Below are 21,017 nucleotides of genomic sequence, written 5' to 3'. Positions count from 1 at the left end.
ACAAGGAACAGCAAGTTCCAATGAGGACAAGGTTCACAGCTAAGGGCTGCAGTCTCCAGCTGGAGTACTCCCAGAAAAGCCTGGAGGCAGCTGGGTTGAAGCTCAAAAGACAAGCCCGAGACAAGGTGGAAATCCCATCAGGATGCTGAGATGGGCTTGCTGGGGCGTGATGTGAGGAGAAGACACACAATGAAGCTGACGGAGGAGACAGGAGCAACGGGCAAACCAGAGCTACAGGAGGCACACAGTGGCTAGACAGGGCTGGGAACCTGTCCGCCAGGGTGGTCAGGGAGGCCCAAGGTTCTTCTGGAGAAGCTGTTCCCACCCACACTCTGCTCTGCAGCAAACACAGTTCAGGGTGTGGGTCCTGGGCAGCAATGCCCACAACAGTCAGGGTTCCTGGGGCCATGTGACATGAGATCAGACACAGAGTAAGAGGGAGCACAACCAGACACAGAAACAGGACAGAAGGACAATGACAGCAAAGGGCAGAGAACACTGTAAGAGAACAGGGGAAACAGATGCAGGAGACATACAGGACCGGAGAGATGGACAGTTCCTAAATTGGAGAGCTAGAGAGAACACTTCTCACTCAGCAGGGCTGGAGATGCCGAGGAGACCTGGGTGTGTACATTCAAATGCTAACCCACCATGGACAAGCTTTGTGACCTGTGCAAACCGGAGACACTGAGCATGATTAGGTCCCAGCAGCTGTGAGGGCACTGGGGTTGAGCGTGCAACATTGTTTTTGGCATGCAACAAGCTCCACTGAGAACCACTAAGTGTAGCAGTTTAAGACTGGGTGCAAACCGGGTTCAGAGTAGGCCGGCCTTCAGCCAAGCCTGCCATCTGTGATGGTTGTGCGCCCTCTAGTGGCTTGTTTCTTCTCTCAGTCAGTGGTTAGGATCAGCTTCAGTGCTCTGAGGGGAAGCCAGCTGCCCTGCTCTAGCAGTGGTAAGACAGGACTAAGAAACCTGGCACTTCTGATGGTAAATGTCATGCCATTTTGGCCCAATCAGGTAGCACAAGCAGCAACAGCAAAAAGCTGTTGGACCAGAGAGACTGGTCTACAACTGCTGGCCAAGAGGGGCTCTGACTGTCTTTTTTTTTTTTTTTTTATTCTTTTTTTCGGAGCTGGGGACCGAACCCAGGGCCTTGCGCTTGCTAGGCAAGTGCTCTACCACTGAGCTAAATCCCCAGCCCCGGCTCTGACTGTCTTATGGGGTGAGCTTACCTACCACTTCAGTACCACTCTGGGCAGCCTAGATAGGCCCATGGGCATCTTCACCTAGCCTGTGATCCTAAGGGGTAGCCTCCTGCTCCCAGTACTATATTAGTAAAGCCAGTAGTGCCTCCCAGGATCTCAAGACACCTTTCCAGGAAAGGAAAGCAGAAGTGGCGCATAATCGAGGTACCTTCTAGTCCTAGCATGTGCTGACAGGGGCCAGCTGGCAGAGACGGCACATCTCCACAGGCAGCTCAGCTAGGTCTGGGAAGGAGGGGGAGGAGCAGGGGAGACTTTATAAGCTCATAACTTTGTTAAGCCATTTGCTTGGGAAACAGATTGCTTGTCCTGGCAGCTTTGGGCTCTGGGTATAGAGACAAGTGTCTCTGTGTAGGGACCAAGTGTGAGTCCCCTGGGCTTGACTATCTCCATCTAACTTTGCTTTGCAAGATACAGCAGTCCAGACAGCGTCAACACTGTGAGAGTCAGCAACATTGCCATCACTAACCAGGCCATTCTTAGTCTTTCCTGTTCAGTTCTGGTGGCAAATGGGGCTCGGAGGAGAAGGAGCTGGACCATCATATCAGTGAGGTAGGGGCATAGAGGTTTCTCGAAGGAAGGAGAAGCCGGTCACTCCTGTGATGATGACACGTCACTTGGGTGATATATCATCAGGACCGGTTATGTGACTGGGATATTCACTTTGTCTGTAGTGGGGCCTCATCTTCTAGGATGAAGGTCAAGCTCATTTTCTGGGAACTGTCTCCCATCCTTCAGTATTGAGCCTGGATAAACTAACCAGTGTCTTGGTATTACTCTTCAACCTCCAGAGCTCAGGCCAGCACCTGGAACTGACTGAGTAATGAACAATACCAGAAAGGACACTCGATCAAAGACTGAGAAATATGCCTTCCAAAAAATGGCAGCGTGAAGCAAATAAAGGAAGAGAGGACCCTTCAGCTTATGGCCCCATGGGCCTGGAAGTACTCAGGGCTTAAGGCCTTCATTCCTGCACTCCCTACTCCCCGCTCTGGCTCCGTTCCTTTCATTATTCTCTGAGACAGGATCTTATATAGTCCAGACTGGACTCAGACTCACAAAATGCTCCAGGCTGGCCTTGAATTCCTGACCTCATGGCCTCTAGTGTTAGGACTACAACAAGTATACACTACCATTCCTGGCTGCCATTTTTCATGTCCCTTCGGGCCCTCATACTATTGAAAATGCAAAAAAGGGGGCTGGAGAGATGGCTCAACGGTCGAGAGCAATGGTCAAGAGCACTGGCTGTTCTTCCTGAGGTCCTGAGTCCAATTCCCAGCACCCAGATGGTAGCTCACAACCATTTGTAATGAGATCTGATGCCCTCTTCTGGTGCGTCTGATGACAGTGACAGTGTATTCATATACATAAAATAAATTTAAAAATTACTATCAAAAATGTCCCATGCCCCCCAAGGCCCTCAACTCCAGATTTCCTAAACTCTGGTATACCAGTACCTCGGCGAGCCCTCCAGCCTGGATCCCAAGCCCCACGGCTTTTGCCTCCTTGCGGGTTTATGATTCTTCCCTTCGGATAGCTCTGACCTGGGCACAAACTGTACCTCCCTTCCCAGCCTCTATTCAGATGTGGCTCAGGATTCTATCAGGTCCACAGACAAACTGGGATCTCTCCAGGCTCAATCCACCTACAGCCACCAGGGTAGCAGCACTGTCAAGAACATTCACAGTGTTCTCTCTCGAGACCTGCTTGCATGTCCAAACTCACAATCCCCACTCCTCACAGCCAATCCACCATCAAATTCTCCATTAGCTGCCATCTCTATCTCTCCTGAACAAGGGCACCCGACTGATGGCCGTGCCTCAACTGTGCTTTGTCCACAGCAGCCACAGTAGTATGTCAAATGCAAACTGTCAAATGGGCCACCGCCCACCCCTCGGGCTCTAACCTTCCTGCTGCCCACTGCCACCGCACCACCTCTGGCCAAGGCTATGTCCAATCTGATCAGCTCAAAGCACCCTGAACCTTTCAGAGGTAAAGTTACAGGTCACAACTGCCCACTTATCGGTACTATCCTTGAAGCAAGTTGGATGTTGTGGAAAGCATTTTGGAGAAGCTATTCAGGCAGCTGGTGTGGCTTTACTTATATACCAGACAAAGCCAAAACAAACAACAAAGGCCAGCCCGAGGCAGCATGGACTTTCCTCAAGCTCCCTCTAATAGGGCTTTAGATGGCACAGGGAGCTCAAAAATGCTAGTCCTGACTTGCCTCTTCAGCCCATATTGTTGTGCATACAAGATAGGAGCATTCAACCCCATGCTAAGTTTTAAAGTTGCTTGCCGCCTGCTTACCTTACATGCTGTCCCCACAGTGGCTCCATCCCGGCTCCAAACAGCACTCTGCACCAAGTCCTTGTGAGCCTCCAGCTCTGCAGGGAAACAGCCAAGGTTAAGCACCAGGTGATGAGAGCACCAGGGGAGTAGATGAGGGGAGGCTTGCCTTGGGGTAACCATTGCTGCAAAGTCAGCAGCAGCAGGTCTTTCAGCCTGCAAGGGTTAGGAACAGCAGCTCCATCTAGACATGCTGCAGATGCATCTACAGGCTTCCTTCTTTAAGCCTGCCCTCACCAGGATAAGCCTCTATTTGATAACCTTCTGAGGCTGCTGCACACCTTTAATCCCAGTACTGGGGGGTGGGGGGCAGAGGCAGCCAGATTTCTATGAGTTTGAGCCAGCCTGGTCTACAGAAAGAGTTCCAGGACAGCCAAGGCTACACAGAGAACCCTCTGTCTCAAAAAGACAAATAATCGGGGCCGGAGAGATGGCTCAGCCCTGCTCTGACTGCTCTTCCAAAGGTCCTGAGTTCAATTCCCAGCAACCACATGGTGGCTTGTAACCATCTGTAATAGGATCTGATGCCCTCTTCTGGTGTGTCTGAACAGCTACAGTGTACTTATATATAATAAATAAATAAATCTTTGAAAAAACATAAACCAAAAACCAAAGCAACCAAACACCCCACCCACCCGCAGAAAGCTTCCGAGCCTCCCTGTTCCTCAGCTTGTCTCTCACTTCCCAGGCCCACATTTGCCAGCTCTAACACATCCCCCACCATGCTCCTGCCTCCACCACTGCTTTTCCAGCTCCCTCCTGCTTCTGTAGTTTGGGGGTTTGGAGTACAGCAGATGCCTGCTAGAAGTGGATAGTGATACACTATTTATTACAAAGCTTTAGAACGTAGACTCTGTGCCTGCCATCCTTTTTTTTTTTTTTAAAGATATATTTATTTATTATATATAAGTCTTCAGACACACCAGAAGAGAGCATCAGATCCCATTACAGATGGCTGTGAGCCACCATGTGGTTGCTGGGATTTGAACTCAGGACCTCTGGAAAAGCAGTCCGTGCTTTTAACCACTGAGCCATCTCCCCAGCCCACCTGCCATCCTTTGATGCGTTCTCTTTTGTAGGTTGCTAGGGATGGAACCCAGGGCCTCAGAAATGCAAGGCAAGCGCTCACCACTGAGTCATACCCTGTCCTTGATAATTTTTTTTTCCCACACTATCAAAAACACCAATAGAGAACAGAAGGGTTGTTTGCACAGGGGCTGCCAGAGAAGGGGAGCCCTTCCATTGTGGCCATACCTGTCAGGTGCTGCTGCTTGGCTACATCCCAGACCTTCACAGTCCTGCCAGCTGTGCTCACCAAAACGCCATCTGCAGTGGGGTGGAACTGCAGTACGTCCACTGGCAGTTCCTCAGGACCCAGCACCACTCCAGGTACAGAGGGAAGAGCTTCTCCAGTGCTGGACAGACGCCAGAGCTTTATCTGAAAGAAAGATCACGTTTATGGTCCAGGTGCTAAGAGAGTCACTGCTACTGCCTGGCCTGTCCAAAGCTATCCTGGTCCTAGCAAGCAAGGTCCCATGCCGAAACAAGGCCCATTCACAGGGGACAAGGCGTCTCACCTGCCTTAGCTGTTGGAGGAAGGTAACCACATATCTTCCCATAGAGAAGAGAGAGGAAGCCCAACTCAGGGAGCAGGGGACATGATCAGAGAGACCAGCAAGGATGGCCTGTGAGTCGGTGCATGGCCTCTAAACTCTTCAGCCTCACACACCACCCTAGCCTGCCCCGCCCCACAGGGCAGTCCTGCACAGTAAGGGCTGATCACAACAGCAGCTCTGAGCAGGCACTTAGGGCCAGCAAGGGGATAAATAGAAGCCAGGGCTCCGAGACCCCAGGATGTAGTGGGTGGGTCACAGGCAGCTCTTCCAACCAGCCCTACTCACCGTCCTGTCAGCTGAACCTGAGGCCAGGAGGAAGTCATCAAAAGGCGAGAAGTCCAAGTCAGTGACCAGGTCTGTATGGGAGGAGCAATTGGATGTGCTGAATGTCCCTTCCGACCCGATGAGATCCTTACAGAGCTTCAGTAGTCACACTTTGGCCCACATTAAGAAGCCACATTCTACATACTAGGGGGATACACCCAGGTCTCTTCCTACAACACACATCCTGGTGAGTCCTCTGGCTGCTCTTTCTGTGATTGTATTAGAGCACAGCTCCACCACACACTGGCATGTGTGTGGTCTGTGTTGCTTCTAGCAACAAAGTACAGAGTTATGTAACTGGGGTGGGGGTGGGGCGTTGTTGTTGTTTGAGATAGGGTTTCACTGCATATCCCTGGCTGCCCTGGAAATTGCTCTGTAGACCAGGCTGGCCCCAAACTCAGAGAGGTCCATCTGCTCTGCCTCCTGGGTCCTGAGATAAGAGGTCAGCTTGTTCTCCTTGTTGTTTTTAAGTGCTGAGCATCAAACCCAGAAGGGCATTGTGGGTGCTAAGCACACCCTCCTGTACTTCCATCCGCCTGCTACCCAGGGTTGAGTACTTGGGGCAGCAGTCATGGCATATGAACACACAAACTGCTTTGAACTTTATAGAGAACGTTTGATGGCCCTCTCTGTGCCTTAATGGAGACTCACACAGTACAGCATGGTACTTTCAGACTGGTTTGTTTGTTTGTTTCTTTCTTTCTTTTTAAATTAATTTTACTGGGACATTTTGCCTACATGTACGTCTGTACGTCACTCGCATGCCTGATGGCCACAGAGGACAAAAGCTGTTAGGTTCCCTGGAACTAGAGTTCCAGACAGTTGTGAGCAGTCGTGTGGATGCTGGGAGCCGATCCTGGATCCTCTGCAAGAGCAGTAAATGCTCTCAACTGTTGAGCCATCTCTCCAGCCTTTCTTTCTTTCTTTCTTTTTTTTTTTTTTTCTCTTTTTCTTCGTTTTTCATTTTTTCCGGAGCTGGGGACCGAACCCAGGGCCTTGCGCTTGCTAGGCAAGCGCTCTACCACTGAGCTAAAGCCCCAACCCCCCAGCCTTTCTTTCTTATGTTTTTGAGATCCATTGTGTTATTAACATGTAAAAAGAAGCTTTTTTTTCCCTCTCTCTCTCATTATTTTTGATAGTCTCACACAGTCCAGGCTCACCTTGGACCTGATATATATATTGTTGGGAGTGACCTTGAACTCCTGATTCTTCTGTGTCTTTTTCTCAAATGCTGGGATTAAACTTATGTGCCACCAGTCTGGCTTGTTTTCTCATATAATTTTAAACATTGTTGTGGTTATGTATATACATTTGTATTTTAATGCATTTATATTTAGTCAGTGCATGTGTATGTATATATGTGCAGGCATGTGCATGTCACGGCAGCATGTGAAGGTCAGAGGTCAACTCAATTGAGTAAGTTCACTACAGTCCCTAGGTGACACCCAAGGGTTAAACTCACACTATCAAGCCTGCACACAACTGCCTCTGCCTGGTCAGTCATCTCCCCCGATCAGCAGTAGGTTTAAAATAACCCACATTGGGCCTGTGAGATGCCTTTGTAGGTAAAAGCACTTACCATGCAAAGCCTGTTGACCTAACTTTGATCCCTAGAACCCATGATGGAGGAGATCCAATTCCTGAAAGTTGTTATCTGTACTCATATACTGTATTCTCCATACAAGCTGTGGCACATGTGCACCTCAACACTCTGTCTCTTGTATCTCTCTTTACACACACACACACCCATACACACACACACACCACCACCACTACTACCACCATGACCGGCACTGGCACTTGGGAGGCAGAGGCAGGAAGATCTCTGTTGCAGTAAAAATAAAAAGGGGCAAATGGTTCCCGCACAAACTCTGGCAGTCACGCTGTCCCTGGTTCTGTCTCCAGTGGGCCATTGGAACTAGCACAAATTTATCTCATCAGCTCCACACTGCCCCCATCACTTTCTGACTGCTGTCCTGTCTGTGAGCCATCCAACGAGGCACCCTGTCGGGCTGCCCCGCCCTCAGTCACAGCTCTCTTGGCTGGTTTCCACCATAGCAGGCATACACATCCCAATTCAGTGGCAGGCCCAGTTCATCCTGCCGCCATACACTCTCTTGAACTCAATTAAGTCGCCACATGAAAGAACACATCACATGATATCCTCCGATCCAATTGATAAGATATAGTTTGCCCATCTAGACAACACAAAATCCTGTACACACCCATCCCTTAAGAATAGTCATGGGCTGGAGAGATGGCTCAGCGGTTAAGAGCACCCGACTGCTCTTCCAGAGGTCATGAGTTCAATTCCCAGCAACCACATGGTGGCTCACAACCATCTGTAAAGAGATCTGATGCCCTCTTCTGGTGTATCTGAAGACAGCTACAGTGTACTTATATATAATAAATAAATAAATCTTTAAAAAAAAAAAAAAAAAGAATAGTCATAACAGGGGGGCTGGAGAGATGGCTCAGCGATTAAGAGCACCCGACTGCTCTTCCAGAGGTCGTGAGTTCAATTCCCAGCAACCACATGGTGGCTCACAGCCATCTGTAATGGTGTCTGATGCCCTCTTCTGGTGTATCTGAAGACAGCTACAGTGTACTTACATATAATAAATAAAATAAATCTTCAAATGGCATGGATGAAAATTTATTTAAAAAAAAAAAGAATAGTCATAACAGGGTTGGGGATTTAGCTCAGTGGTAAAGCACTTGCCTAGCAAGCCCAAGGCCCTGGGTTCGGTCCCCAGCTCCGGAAAAAAAAAAAGAAAAGAAAAAAGAATAGTCAAAACAACTTGTAACTACGCGCAGAAAAGAATCTTAACATCTGCCGCCATGTTCTCTCAGCTGCTTCCCCCTTTCCCAGTTGGGTCTGGCCTCCTCTGCCTCTCTAAAACTTTTCTCCCACCCATCCTTCCTTCTCAAACAATGACAGGCCTCGTTCTATTCTGTACCTGCCTTCACCTGCATAATGTCATCAACCTACACTTCACCCTTTCTGTCTAGTTAAAAAAAAAACTTTTCTCTCAAATATAAGCTGAGAACAACTATTATCATTTTGTAATTTAAAAGTATAAAATACACCTAATACCCAGTCCAACATTTTATCAGTTAAACAAAACATTTAGTTATCTATTCCAGCTTAAGAAAGGCTTAAAATCCATGTCATATCCTGGCTAGCTTGTGTACTGTCTAATAACTATCCAATTAAATCTGTATTCTCAGAGTTAAACAGCCTGGGTAGGCTGTGAGACTATAATCAGTCTCCAACCCCATCAGATATCTGAGAATGATCAATGTATCTGTAAATATAAGAAGCCTAACATGGCTTCTAGAACTAAGACAGGTTATAGAGAAGATTTCTACTTGCACAGTCCCTGTCTCAACACGTGAGAGCAAGTCTTCAGCCTTCTGGCCTAGGATCATCTGACAGACTTTTGAAATACAGAATTTTGAAGGGTTGATCACTCTGGCTTGGCAGAAATTATCAGTCAACTATTCTGTAACGTGCCCTTTTCTGGACAGTATTTAGTCTGTAGATGAATTGAGGCAGTTCTTGCCCAGTGGCTGTCTCGCCACCATACATCACCCCACCTGGAGATGGAGATGTTCGATTTCTTCTGTGAATCCACCAGAGGGGAGCTGGTAGGAGCAGACATGTCTCAACAAAGATAAATAACATTAAATGTCAGGTTTTGCAGATTTCTGATGTTTTTGAAAACCATCTAACTCTAAGTAATCTGGACTGTTGTCTGTTAATTATCCTAATAAATTATCTTGAAAGCACTCCTAACAATAAACTTAGAGCCATGAATTTGCTATCTGGCCCTTAACTCATGTGTTTAATCATCTCAGATTAGTCTTTTAATAGCAGTAAAGGACTGGGGATAAGCCTTGTATACTTAAATGTGTGGTATAGGCAAAATGCCTATATATGAGAATAACGATATTACTTTTAAGTAGATAAGAAATTTATATCAAAGAAAACCTAAACATGTATCAAATAAATTCTGTACCAATGTAAAAGATCCTAACTTTAGCTTAGTAACAAATATAAGGATCTCTACCAAATGAGATTATGGCTGTACAATCAATTCTAGTTAAATTCCTCCATGTTAAATTATGACCATTTCTAAATTCTCTAGAAAGACAACCTTAGAATACCCACTTTTCGCCACTACCACCACCACCACCACCACTAACAATAATAACAACCCATCCCAGCACTTGGGAGGCAGAGGCAGGTGGATCTCTGAATTTGAGATCAGCCTGGTCTACAGAGAGAGAATTCCAGGACAACCAGGGCTACACATAGAAAACCCAAAATACTAGCTAGCTAGATACAAAGATAGATAGATGATAGATAGATAGATAGATAGATAGATAGATAGATAGATAGATAGATAGGAAAACAACCCACATTTTGGGTTAAAAAACCTGAAGCTCAGAACTAGAATCAGTATCTACATGTGCCTGATCTCATGTTTGCTTCTTGATGCTTTTTACTTATGAGAGAACCACCCCAAGTTGTTAATGACTGGGGAGTAGTAGCCCCCTATTAGTAGAGAATTGGGGTGGTTGTGTGTGGACAAGTTGATACCTTTGGTGCAGTGGTGACTTCAGAGTTTTTCTTTGCAGGAGCCCTGTTAGCAGGCTGCTCTTTCACGTAACCACGCTCTAGCTCCTCTGACCCCTCCCTGAGCTGAGGCTGGTAGCATAGACCTTTTAAGTCTGTAATTCTAGCTATTTGGGAGATTGGAACAGAAAGAATAAAAGTTCAAAGCCTGTGTGGGCAACCTAGTGAGAGGCTGTCTCAAAAATAAGCAGTGGGGAAACTAAAAAAAGGTTAAGGCTGTAACTCAGTGAGATACAGGGGGCAATGTCTGCCCTAGAGATACTAAGTGGCATCTGGCCCACATAGGCAACAGTGATGGGAGACCCTGGGCACATTAGACCTGGCTACTCCCCTGCCTTTGGAAGTTCCCTGCCCTCAAGCCTTTTCACCTTGGGACACCACCTGCTTGGACCACCCAGCAGCCAGAGGAACGGAGCAATAGGGGCACCAACAGTTCCAACTGTAAGAAAGGCAGCACGATACCACACTGGCAAGCTCGGGTTCTGAAGCAAGGCTGGCTGCAACCAACCGTCAACCCACTCCTTTTCAGCTGTGAGCTTCTGAGAATGCGTCTTACCCTTTGGGTTTTGGTACCCTCATTTTTCTAGTTGGGATGTCACCGCAGCACTAACTGCTAGGTTGTCATGGGGATCCAGGGAGGTCTGTGTGTGCAAGGACTCGGGAAAGGTGTATCCGTGTGACTCAGTTTCATTTCTTTCTAGATGCCAGCTGCCTGTTCTACATACAGCCTCATCGCACTGACTAGAAATCCAGATGAGTTGCCCTAAGGGTCCCGGTCCACATCCATCCCACTTTCTTTGCCTCCTCTGACGGCCCAGGGACAGCAGTGGCCTCTCCTGCTGTGGTGATGCTGGCTTGTTGCTCTGTCCACAGCCCCATCTTCAACCCGATACCCTCCATGTTTCCTCCCCACTGCATTCCTCCAGCCCTGATATCCCTTTAGCTATGGTTCATCCTGTACCACCACAGTCTCCTCCCCAGTTTAAAAACAAAAAAAGAGATTAACTCCAGCTGCGTAAGCCAAAAAGGGATTTGTGGGGTGAATCCCAGCAGCCTTCCACAATCGGAGGTACAGCAGGATGTGCTACCTTAGGAGGAACTGGGTTGGGTGGCTGTGGTCCAACTGTTTCCTGCCTGCTTTCCTGCCAACCCCAGATGGCTATGCCCATGAAAACCATGTGCAGATCTTTGCTTTGGAAGCAAAGAATTAAATGATTGCTGAGGTTCCTACTAAACATACGGGGCTCCAGTTAAACAGAAATGCTCAGAAATGGGGTGCTGGAACCCACAACTCTAACTTTAAACAACTGGCAGCTAACCGTCCTCTGTACCTCCAGTTCCAGAAGATCCAACACCATTTTCTGGCCTCTAAGGGCACTGCATGAATGTGGAACAAACATGCTGGCAAAACAACCATACACATAAACAAACCAACCTAAAACAATCAACTATCCGCTTAAACCAAGGTCTACCTATGCTATCCAAATGGTGGCTCAAAACTCCTTTTCAAAGTTTGGATTAGTGGGCTAGAGAGATGGTTCAGCAGTTGAGAGCACAGGCTGCTCTCTCAGAGGACCCAGATTCAGTTCCCAATCCACATGGTGCTCACAGCCATCTGTAACACCAACCTCAACCCTCTGGCCTCCTTAGGCACCAGGCATGCATGTTACACGCAGACACACATGCACAAAAAGAAATTATACAAAATTTAGACTGGGCTAGGCATGTTGGTGCACACCTTTAATCCTAGCACTTGTGGGGGCGGGCAGAGGCAAGGGTCCTTCTGAGTTGAAGGCCAGCCTGGTCTACAAAGCAAGTTCCAGGACAGCCAGGGCTTCACAGAGGAAACCCTATCTTGGAAAACAAGAAAAACAAACAAACAAATTTAGATTGGAAAACACTCAGAGTATTCTGCATGAATCTTGGCTTTTGTTATCAACCTAATCATCATCACTGTCAGAATCTGACAATGAGCAGAACCTACTTCCAGATCTCCTTCAACCCACCCTACCGAAGGAGTAAGGATGTACCCTCTTCCTTCACCCCAGATCCTCAGTAAGAGATCTAGCGCATAGCAACTGAAGCTATGGAGACTAAGCCAACTAGGCTAATGCCTAGGGGATAATGATAAATGTTCCCCAAAGTGGGCATTCTGCCATGCAGGCTGCGGGGACCCCCAGAAGCAGCTGCAGCAGTCAAAAGTTCTTTGTCAGGGTCCATCTCCACCCTGCAGTTCAGCATAGCCACTCAAGGAAGTGGCTGGGAAGGGGGCTTAGAAATGAGAGGTGCCACTGGACTCCAGAGAAAATGCAGGGCTAGGAGCCATATGGGGTGTGTGTCTGGTCCCCAGGACGGATATCCAGGAGCCCAGGACTGATACTGCACATCCTTCTGCCCCCGATGAACTGGAACATCCACCTTCCCTCCTCCAGGCCAGAATCCCAAACCAGGTGCAGCCTTCTGACCCCAAGGACTTTGCAGAACACACAGTGAGCACAAGAAGCCACAGGCAACAGGGCCAAGTATGAATCCCTGGCCATAGGCTTCCTGGATCAGGCATCACTTACCTGAATGGCAGCCAAGGTAGGTCACATGCCTCTTGTTCTCTTCATGGCCTTCCAGAGATATGATACCCAATACACCTGTTAAACAAACACAGAGGTTCTCACTTTGAACTTAGTGGTGGTCACTTATCTCCCTTCAAAGGACTCCAAGAGGAGACCAGACCCCAAACCATGTGATCTCTTGAAAGCCTCTACTAGTTGTCACTTTTTTTCCTGACACTGAAGGGACTTACATCCTTCCCCAGCTTGAACCATCTGCACTGAATGTAGAGACCCCTGAAAAAGGAGGTGTTCTTTTCCACAGATCGTGGAAGAGGTCTGCTTGGGGCTGTCAGCTGGTACTCCTGCTATCCTCACCAGAGAAGAAAGCCAGCACCTCAAGACAGCAGGGTTGAGAGACTATAGGTTCACACCTATAGTCACAGCACCCATGAGATGGGGCTAGAGGAATCCTGCAAGTTGGAGGCCATCTTGGGCTATAAAGTGAGATGCTATCAAGAAGCAATAGGGTGGGGGTTGGGGGGTAGAGAGCGCAAATGGATAGAAGCTTGAGAAGCTTTGGGTTCAGCGCTGCCCAAAGTCCCTAAGTCAGCCAAAGAGGCATTTATCCTGTGCTAAAGTTGGTTTGTCTCCATTGTCACAAGCAGCCAAGGGCGCTCAACTAACACAGGGTTCATTTTAGGGCTTTTGTTTTATTTTGCTGTTTTTTTAAGTTTTTTGGTTTCTTCGAGACGGGGTCTGGGTAGCTCAGGCTGGCTTGCATCTCACGGTCTTCCAGATTCAACCCCCTGGAGTACAGAGATAACAGATGTGCTGCGTCACCCCTGGCACAAGGACTTTTCAAACCTTCCCTGTGATCAATCCCAGCCCCTCAAGGTCCAAGTACAAGGAGGGGGATGGTCTGTGGGGATGGCTAAAAACAGAAACACCATTTTCTTTACCACCTGGCTAGAACCACCACCATGGTTTACATACAAGCAAGCAAAATCTGACTGCTGTCTTGACCAGAGTGTAGGGGTCTAAGGCCTGTCCCTCCCCACAGCCCAGGCCACTCCAACTCTCCAGGGTGAATGGAGTTTTCTCCTCTTCCTCACCCTATCTATGTCAATAAGGTCTGAACCTTTTCTTCCATGTTGACCTCCCTACCTGGGCGGTCAGAGTTGAAAGCGATCAGGCTGCAGCTTGATTTGATGTGGTTCCCACATGTGGCGGTGGTCCCTGCACGAATATCACTGATCCATGCCTGCAGATGAGGAATAAGAAACATGGTTAGTGTCAGGTCTCTGCTCATGCCTATGGAGCCATAATTCAGAAAACTGTGTGTGTGTGTGTGTGTGTGTGTGTGTGTGTGTGTGTGTGTGTGTGTGTGACAGACAGACAGACAGACAGACAGACTGACACCAGGTCTTTCCTTGAATCTAGAACTCACAAATTCTGCGTGGGGTGATTATAAGCACACACCATCACTTAGGTTCTGGATATCAAACTTATGTCTTCACGTGCGCACAGCAAACATGGTTACTAATAAAGTCATTTCTTCAGCCCTTAAAGCTGCACCATTAGAAAAGTATTTTTTTTGATAGATATTTGGATTTTTTGGGGGTCTGTCCCACTCAGTCCCTTAAAAAAAATACCAAATGTTCTTGAAATAATCTAAGTAGCTCAGAGGGTGACTCTATTTAGCAAATCAGTTCCCTAATAAGGAGGAGGAGGCAGCTGTCAGAGGAACTGCCTGTGTCTCTGGGGGCAGTATTTCAGTTCAAAGAGTGGGAAGGTGACAAAGAAGTGACAATCTAACAGAAGCTGGGCGTGACTTCTGCGGCTACCCTGCTGAGGTCTTTCCCAGGGCCCAAGGACCCCTTGTGAACATTCACACTCAGCAGGGAGAAGAGAAAGATGTGGCTTCCTCAGAACATGCTCTTCCCCTGGATGAGTGAGTAAAAGGCAGAAATGCTAACAGCTCACGTGTGGGGAAGGAGAAGAGTGCTCACCCTGCATCTGAGATCACCAAGGTCCCCATTTCCTCTGTCGGTGTCAAAGCAGGGATCTGCAATCCTTCCTGCCTCCGTGACCAAGCGCTCCTGAGGCCCCTTATTCTGTGGGCCTGTCTGGTTAGTTTACTAGAAGGAGGTCCACACAGGATGAAGGCACAGAGCCCTGAAGGTCTCTCCAGACCCGGACGCTAGTCATTACTGCACTCTTAGTAATAGCCTTAATGCAAATCTAAGCACTGTACACTTCCTCTCAAGCTTTCAATGGCTCTATATTGTACTCATAACAAAACTCAACTTCTTCCCTGGAAGGACTGCCCCCTACTCCTAACCACGCTAATGGCCTCTGTCCACCCTGGGTTCATTTTCTTTTTCTTTCTTTCTTTCTTCTTCTTCTTTTTTTTTTTTTTACAGCCCGCCCACTCCCACTTTCTTTTTCTTTACTGGCTTTTTTCTTACTTCTCACCCTTCTGGCCTCAGCTGAACTCCACCTCCCCAGGTTCTGTCCTCCACAGTGCTATTAAGTTAAACTCCACTTCTTTACATTATGGCCCACCACATACCCCTGTGTGTTCTTGTCCTTCAATACATCTATATTTACATTGTGCTTGCTGACCATCTTCCTTCAAAGGCTGTTAAGTGCCACAGGAAAGGGGAAATGCCACAACGTTCACTGTTCTAGAGAGGCTGGGCAGCACACAATAGGTACAGAAAGGGTAACCCTCCAGACAATGAAAACAGCATGGTTGTCATAACTTGCTTTGGGACACTAGAGGTCAGTTCCTAAATACAATTATTGGAATAACACAGGGGGAGAAAGACCAGTGCCTGATCAAGTGTACTGTCCTTCTGACGCTTCATCTGGGATCCACCTGCTCTAAGCTTCTCTAGGCCCCAACCACCAATAGTAGCATCACCCCAGTAAAGGAAGAAGAGCTTGCGCCAGCAGAGGAAGAAGAGTGGCGGAAACCCGAGGGAGGAAGCCTGCCTGGCCCTAGGGGCTCCCTCTCCAGATGACACCTTCCCTCTCACGGAGACCATAAGGAAGAGATGCATCTCTCCCACTGCCCGGTCGGGGCAGGGGTGATCTTAGACTGCAGGAAGGAGGAGACCGGCGTGTGCAGTTTTCCAGCCTGGCTCCCAGCAAGGCCGACCGGAAACAGAGGCCTGGTCGCGTCTGGGAGGGCTGCGAGGCCTCCTGGGGTAACAGGGGGCGACGAACCAGCCAGGCCAACCTCCGGGATCACCCAACGACCAGGGCGCGTCACTAGAGCTCCGGACTCTGTCCTCTGAGCAATGAAGGGGCGGCCTGGACTGTGGGGTTCATCTGAAGGGAGAAGTTCCGGGTAGACACATCGGGGCAGGGCAGAGTGAGGGTCTTTGCAACCCAGGGTGTGTTACTGCACAGGCAGGCACCGGGGAATGGCAGTCATCCGGGACCAGGAGCCAGGGAGTTAGGTCCGGGCCGGGCTCACCTCTCGGCGGGACGGCCGGGCCTCCATATGCCGAAACTTGGACGCCTTGAAGCGGTTCATGGCGGCTGGGACAGAGCTAGCGCAGGCTTGAGGACGAGGGGCGTCGGGTCTCAGGTAAATGATGAGAAGCCGCCCTGGACTCTTGCAGCCTGCCGCCTCAGCAGCTTGCAGCTTGATGACACTCCCCTATGTGATGACAACCAATCAGAAGCGCCTGCGGCCCACTGAACACGCCCCGCGTCGCCCTTCTTCGGCGCGACCGGCTGAAGCCCCGCCTCCCAGCCAATAGCTGCCAAGACACTCTGAGAAATCACGCCCTGATGCCTGAGGAACTACAGCACTGGCCGGAGGTCATGTGAGTCTCAGCTGTCCTACTGAAGGAATCGCACTTCAATTGCTTCAGGATTAGACTTGCAATACTGGTCCCTGAGTTTTTCAATGACCTGGGTGCGCTCTATCCCACTATGTACTTCCTCAAGTAGCAGAAGAGAATTAACTAGACTAAAACTGAGGACAAGCCCCGGGACCCATAAGAGATAAGGACCACTAAGAATCTCCCTCTCTCTCTCCTTTTCCCCTCCCTCTCTCTCCCTCCCTCTGTTTTGAGTTTTGTTTTGTTTTTCTAGTCAGGGTTTCTCTTAGCTCTGGCTGTCCTGGAACTCACTCCGTAAACCAGGCTGCCAGGCTGGCCTCGAACTGGCAGATCCGCCGCCTTTGCCTCCTAGGCTCTGGGATTAAAGGTTTGTGCTACTGCTGCCCTGCTAGAAATGCACATTTTATAATGCAGTATTTTCCACACTAGAGTGTATGATGATGGTCAAGTGACATATAGCTTTGTTCCCATTATCTATGAGCATCATTTTTCCCCTTAAAAGTGATTTTAGCTGTGATTATAACTGAGTTGGTAGAGTGTTTGCCAGGCATGTACCAAGCCCTGGGTGCCTCCTCAGCACCACTCATGAGGAAGATCGGAAGTTCAAGGTCAGCTTGGTCTACATAGTTCTGGACTGCATAGTGAGACCCTATGTCCAAAAAAAAAAAAAAAAAAAAGAAAGAAAGAAAGAAAGAAAGAAAAAAGAAAAGAAAAAGAAAAAAAGAGAAAAGAGGGAATAAGAGGTTGCTGGTGCTGCCAATAACATGGGAGGAAGGGCAGGGGGCTAGGAGAGATGGTTCAGCGGTTAAGAGTACTGGCTCTACTTCCAGAGGACTCTTGTTCCATTTCCAACACTCACATGGTGGCTCACAATTGCTGGTAACTCCAGTCCCAGGGGATCCAATAGTCTCTCTGATCTCCAAGGACACTGTACATATGCGTTGCAGATAGACACATAGACAAACACACATCCGTATAAAATAAAAACATTTTTAAAACTTTACAGTTATCCTAGCCATCTGTAAATCTAGCACCGGGGAGATACATGCAGAGGGTCAGGAGTTCAATGCTAGACTCTGATACCTAACAAGTTTGAGGCCAGGTGGGCTTAGTAGTGACTTGTAAGCCAGCCTCAGATACTAAGTGAGCCTCATCCCAAAAGAGCCAGTAAAAGAAAGAAAGAAGGCAGGGCTGGGAAGATGGCTAGTGGGTAATTGTGCTTGCTCTGAGTTAGAATTGTTGGATCCTCTGGCGTTGTGAAGAGTCTTGAGTTGCCACATGGGTCTGCCACATGGGTGCTGGATCAGACTTGGGTCTTCTTCCAGAACAAGGAGGAACAAGTGCTCTTGACTGCTGAGACATTCACTTTTGTTCACGTGTGTATTCCTGCCTTCTCATCTGTATGTGCACAATGTTGGGGTCCAGGAGTAGCCTCACAAACCACACAGACACCCATCTCAGTCAGACAGGATAGTTTATTGAGCATAGACCCCAGGACTGGTCCACTAGGACCATGGTTCAGATTCAGGAACTGAACCATGACCCCAAGTTAAGATCCTACAGGGTTTAAAAATCTATAAACATTTGTGCCAAGTTATTTCGCCAATCAGGATTCAGGGATAGGAGACTTCCTTAGGAACATGTCTTTGTTGTACATTTATCCTGTTTCCATGGGTTGGGGTGTTCAACTGTGGCAGGGACTTGCCTTGTCTAACATTCATGTCTTAATTTGTCAACCAGGATATCAGTTACCCACATACATGTCTCTTTCTGCTAAGTAGGCTGTCAGTTCCCAGGAAGGTCTTGGGACTTCTTATTCTCAAGAAATGGAATGGAAATCTTATTCCAAATAGTTTCTTATATTGGTGTGGGTGTCTCTCTTATGTTGGGGTCCATCCCAGGGGCAGCGTGGACCATAAAAGCTTATACACAGGTGCAGTAAGTGCTGCTGGGTAGCTGGTTCGGGGCCAAACTTACAAAACAGTTCTACCGACTTCTGTCATGATTGGTTTCCAGGGGCACAGAACAGAACAGAATATGTAGTCAATCTTGGCATCAGAAAGTTTCCTAGTAGCAGCAGAAACTTACGAGACAGTTTCGTTAGAACAGCAGACTATCAAAGGCAGGTTCTCCGGAAGCGCAGCAAGAACTCTTACCTGCAGATCCATCTCTCTAGCTCCAATAAAAATGATTCTTGCGGGGCTTGGGGATTTAGCTCAGTGGTAGAGCGCTTGCCTAGGAAGCGCAAGGCCCTGGGTTCTGTCCCCAGCTCCGAAAAAAAGAACCAAAAAAAAAAAAAAATGATTCTTGCAAGGCTCCGTGGTGCCCATCTGTAGTCTTAGCAGTTTTCGAGAGTGAGTGCGAGGCTGGCTTGAGCTCACAAGTTGGAGACTAGCTTGGGCCCTCTAAGGAAGGATGGAGTTTCTATAGTGCATACAGCAGAGACTAAGACTTGAGAGGAGGAGCTCCCACATTTTTTCCTGAGTTCTTGCTCTTAGTCACTGTGCTGGGGATATTTAGATGCATTTGCTGCCGAGTGCATGCTAGGAACTCTTGTTCCCTCTCAGCCCCTGCGCCTTCTTCCCTGTTTGACCGAGATGCTCCTCGTTCACATCAATGACTCAAGGCTATCACAGGAGCTCTCCATGCACTTTACAATAGCTCTGTAACTGCTTTCCGCTTGATTGGTAGTTCTTAAAGATTTATTCATTTTATTTATATCAGTACATTGTAGCTGTCTTCAGACACACCAGAAGAGGGCATCAGATCCCATTACAGATGGTTGTGAGCCACCGTGTGGTTGCTGGGAATTGAACTCAGGACCTCTGGAAGAGCAGTTGGAGCTCTTAACCGCTGAGCCATCTCTCCAGCACCTGATTGGTAGTTTTTGACTCGAGTCTCAGAATCCACTGAGAATTTGGCTGGTGAAGGTTATGGATATCTACCTGGGATAACATACACACAAATTCTGGGTACAAAACTGGGAGTAGAAAGTGGCAGTGTGCTCTCTCTCATGCTCATGCACATTTGTGTGTGTGTGCACGCACGTGCATTGTGTGGTGTCTCCATTGATCATTCTAAACCCATTCATGAGCCCTCAGATTCCCTTCCTTTTATTTGGGACGGTGGTGAAAAATTTAACTTTCACAACTAACCAGGCCCAATTTAGCTTTCTAGCTTCGTTTTCAGTTACATACTAAAGGTAAGGTTTTAGCATACACTCCTACACCTTCAGACACCAGCTTTGATATATATATACACAAACTGATGGCATGACTGCTCCATAGTATGCTAGACCTGGTCATTAGAGGAGAGAGAGAGAGAGAGAGAGAGAGAGAGAGAGAGAGAGAGAGAGAGAGAGAGAGATAGAGAGAGAGAGAGAAACACTGAAAACAGCAGGGTTATAAGGTGAATGAGTAGCTTGAGGAAGGGGAACCCGTGAGCTGGGGAGTTTGGAGTAGGGAGATGAGAAGAGCTGGGAATGTGTAACTGGTATTTATGGTACTAAGGGAACCTGAAGGCCTGATGTGCTTTGGTATGCTAATAGTCACCAGAAATAGTCACATGTCCCTTCTGCCAGGAATAAGGAGAATGACTCTTTTTGATACAGGGAACCAACTTTACAAGTTTGTTTGTTTGTTTGTTTGTTTGTTTTTTGTTTTTTTTTTTTCAGAGACAGGGTTTCTCCGTGTAGCCCTGGCTGACCAGGTAAGCCTCAACCTCGGCGAGATCCACTTATCTCTACCTCCCAAGTGTTGGGATTAAAGGTATGCGACACCATTGCTGGTTTTTATCCTACCACTAGAAATCTTCCTGTACTACAGGTTGAGTCCTTTTCTAGATATTTGGAGTTTGGGAAGTTGGAGTCTCCTTTGGACCCGAGATGAGGTCTCATGTAGCCCCGAGTATCTTGAACTTGCTATATAGTTGAAAATGATCTTGAACTCCTGATCCTCCTACCTCGATCTCATCTGGCAACTTCTGCTGCACTCATCACTTGGAAATCTACATCTGTACTCGATACTCTTTTCATCAAAGTCCAGTTATAGACATTACAACTCAGAAAGTTTAACAGTCCATAGACATTACAACACAGAAAGTTTAACAGTCCACCTCCCTCTCTTCCAGCCAAGTCTAACGAGTTTGAGTACACCGGCATGCTTGTAACTATGCACCTCTGATAGCGTAGCGCTTACCGTTGTTAACTTAATAAGAAGTCTGTCCCTATGAGGCGAGTTTGCTCCTCTAGTACGGGTTTGCTCTTACATTAAATTCTAGAACATGGATAACAAACAGCAGGTGCACAATACATAATAGGCATTCACAATGCTCATTGAATTCTCGCTGCAGGTTTGGAGAAGGCTAACATGCTTAAGACGGACCTGAGTGTTTCAAGTTCAGCTGCGAGGGAATCAGGCA

General features: G+C 47.9%; 1 protein-coding gene across 2 annotated transcripts in view; it reads right to left on the bottom strand.

Moving 5' to 3' along the window:
* The window catches only part of Coro7 (coronin 7), a 60,740-nt gene that overhangs the window by 39,399 nt on the left and 324 nt on the right, over positions 1–21,017 (bottom strand). Inside the window, exons 2-7 of one of the 2 annotated variants that reach the window (XM_039085160.2) lie at positions 16,226–16,411; positions 13,906–14,002; positions 12,763–12,837; positions 5,515–5,585; positions 4,868–5,051; positions 3,575–3,651 (exon numbers count right to left, since the gene is read on the bottom strand). In XM_039085160.2, the coding sequence (XP_038941088.1) occupies positions 3,575–3,651; positions 4,868–5,051; positions 5,515–5,585; positions 12,763–12,837; positions 13,906–14,002; positions 16,226–16,285 (564 nt within the window). In that variant the 5' untranslated portion in view covers positions 16,286–16,411. Of the gene's footprint in view, positions 1–3,574; positions 3,652–4,867; positions 5,052–5,514; positions 5,586–12,762; positions 12,838–13,905; positions 14,003–16,225; positions 16,412–21,017 lie in introns of those variants that run through there. The other variant, NM_001191639.2, reaches the window with a different exon arrangement.

The sequence above is a fragment of the Rattus norvegicus genome, chromosome 10 (assembly GCF_036323735.1).
Source record: "Rattus norvegicus strain BN/NHsdMcwi chromosome 10, GRCr8, whole genome shotgun sequence".
Taxonomy (NCBI): Eukaryota; Metazoa; Chordata; class Mammalia; order Rodentia; family Muridae; genus Rattus; species Rattus norvegicus.
This window is presented reverse-complemented; position numbering and strand designations above follow the sequence as displayed.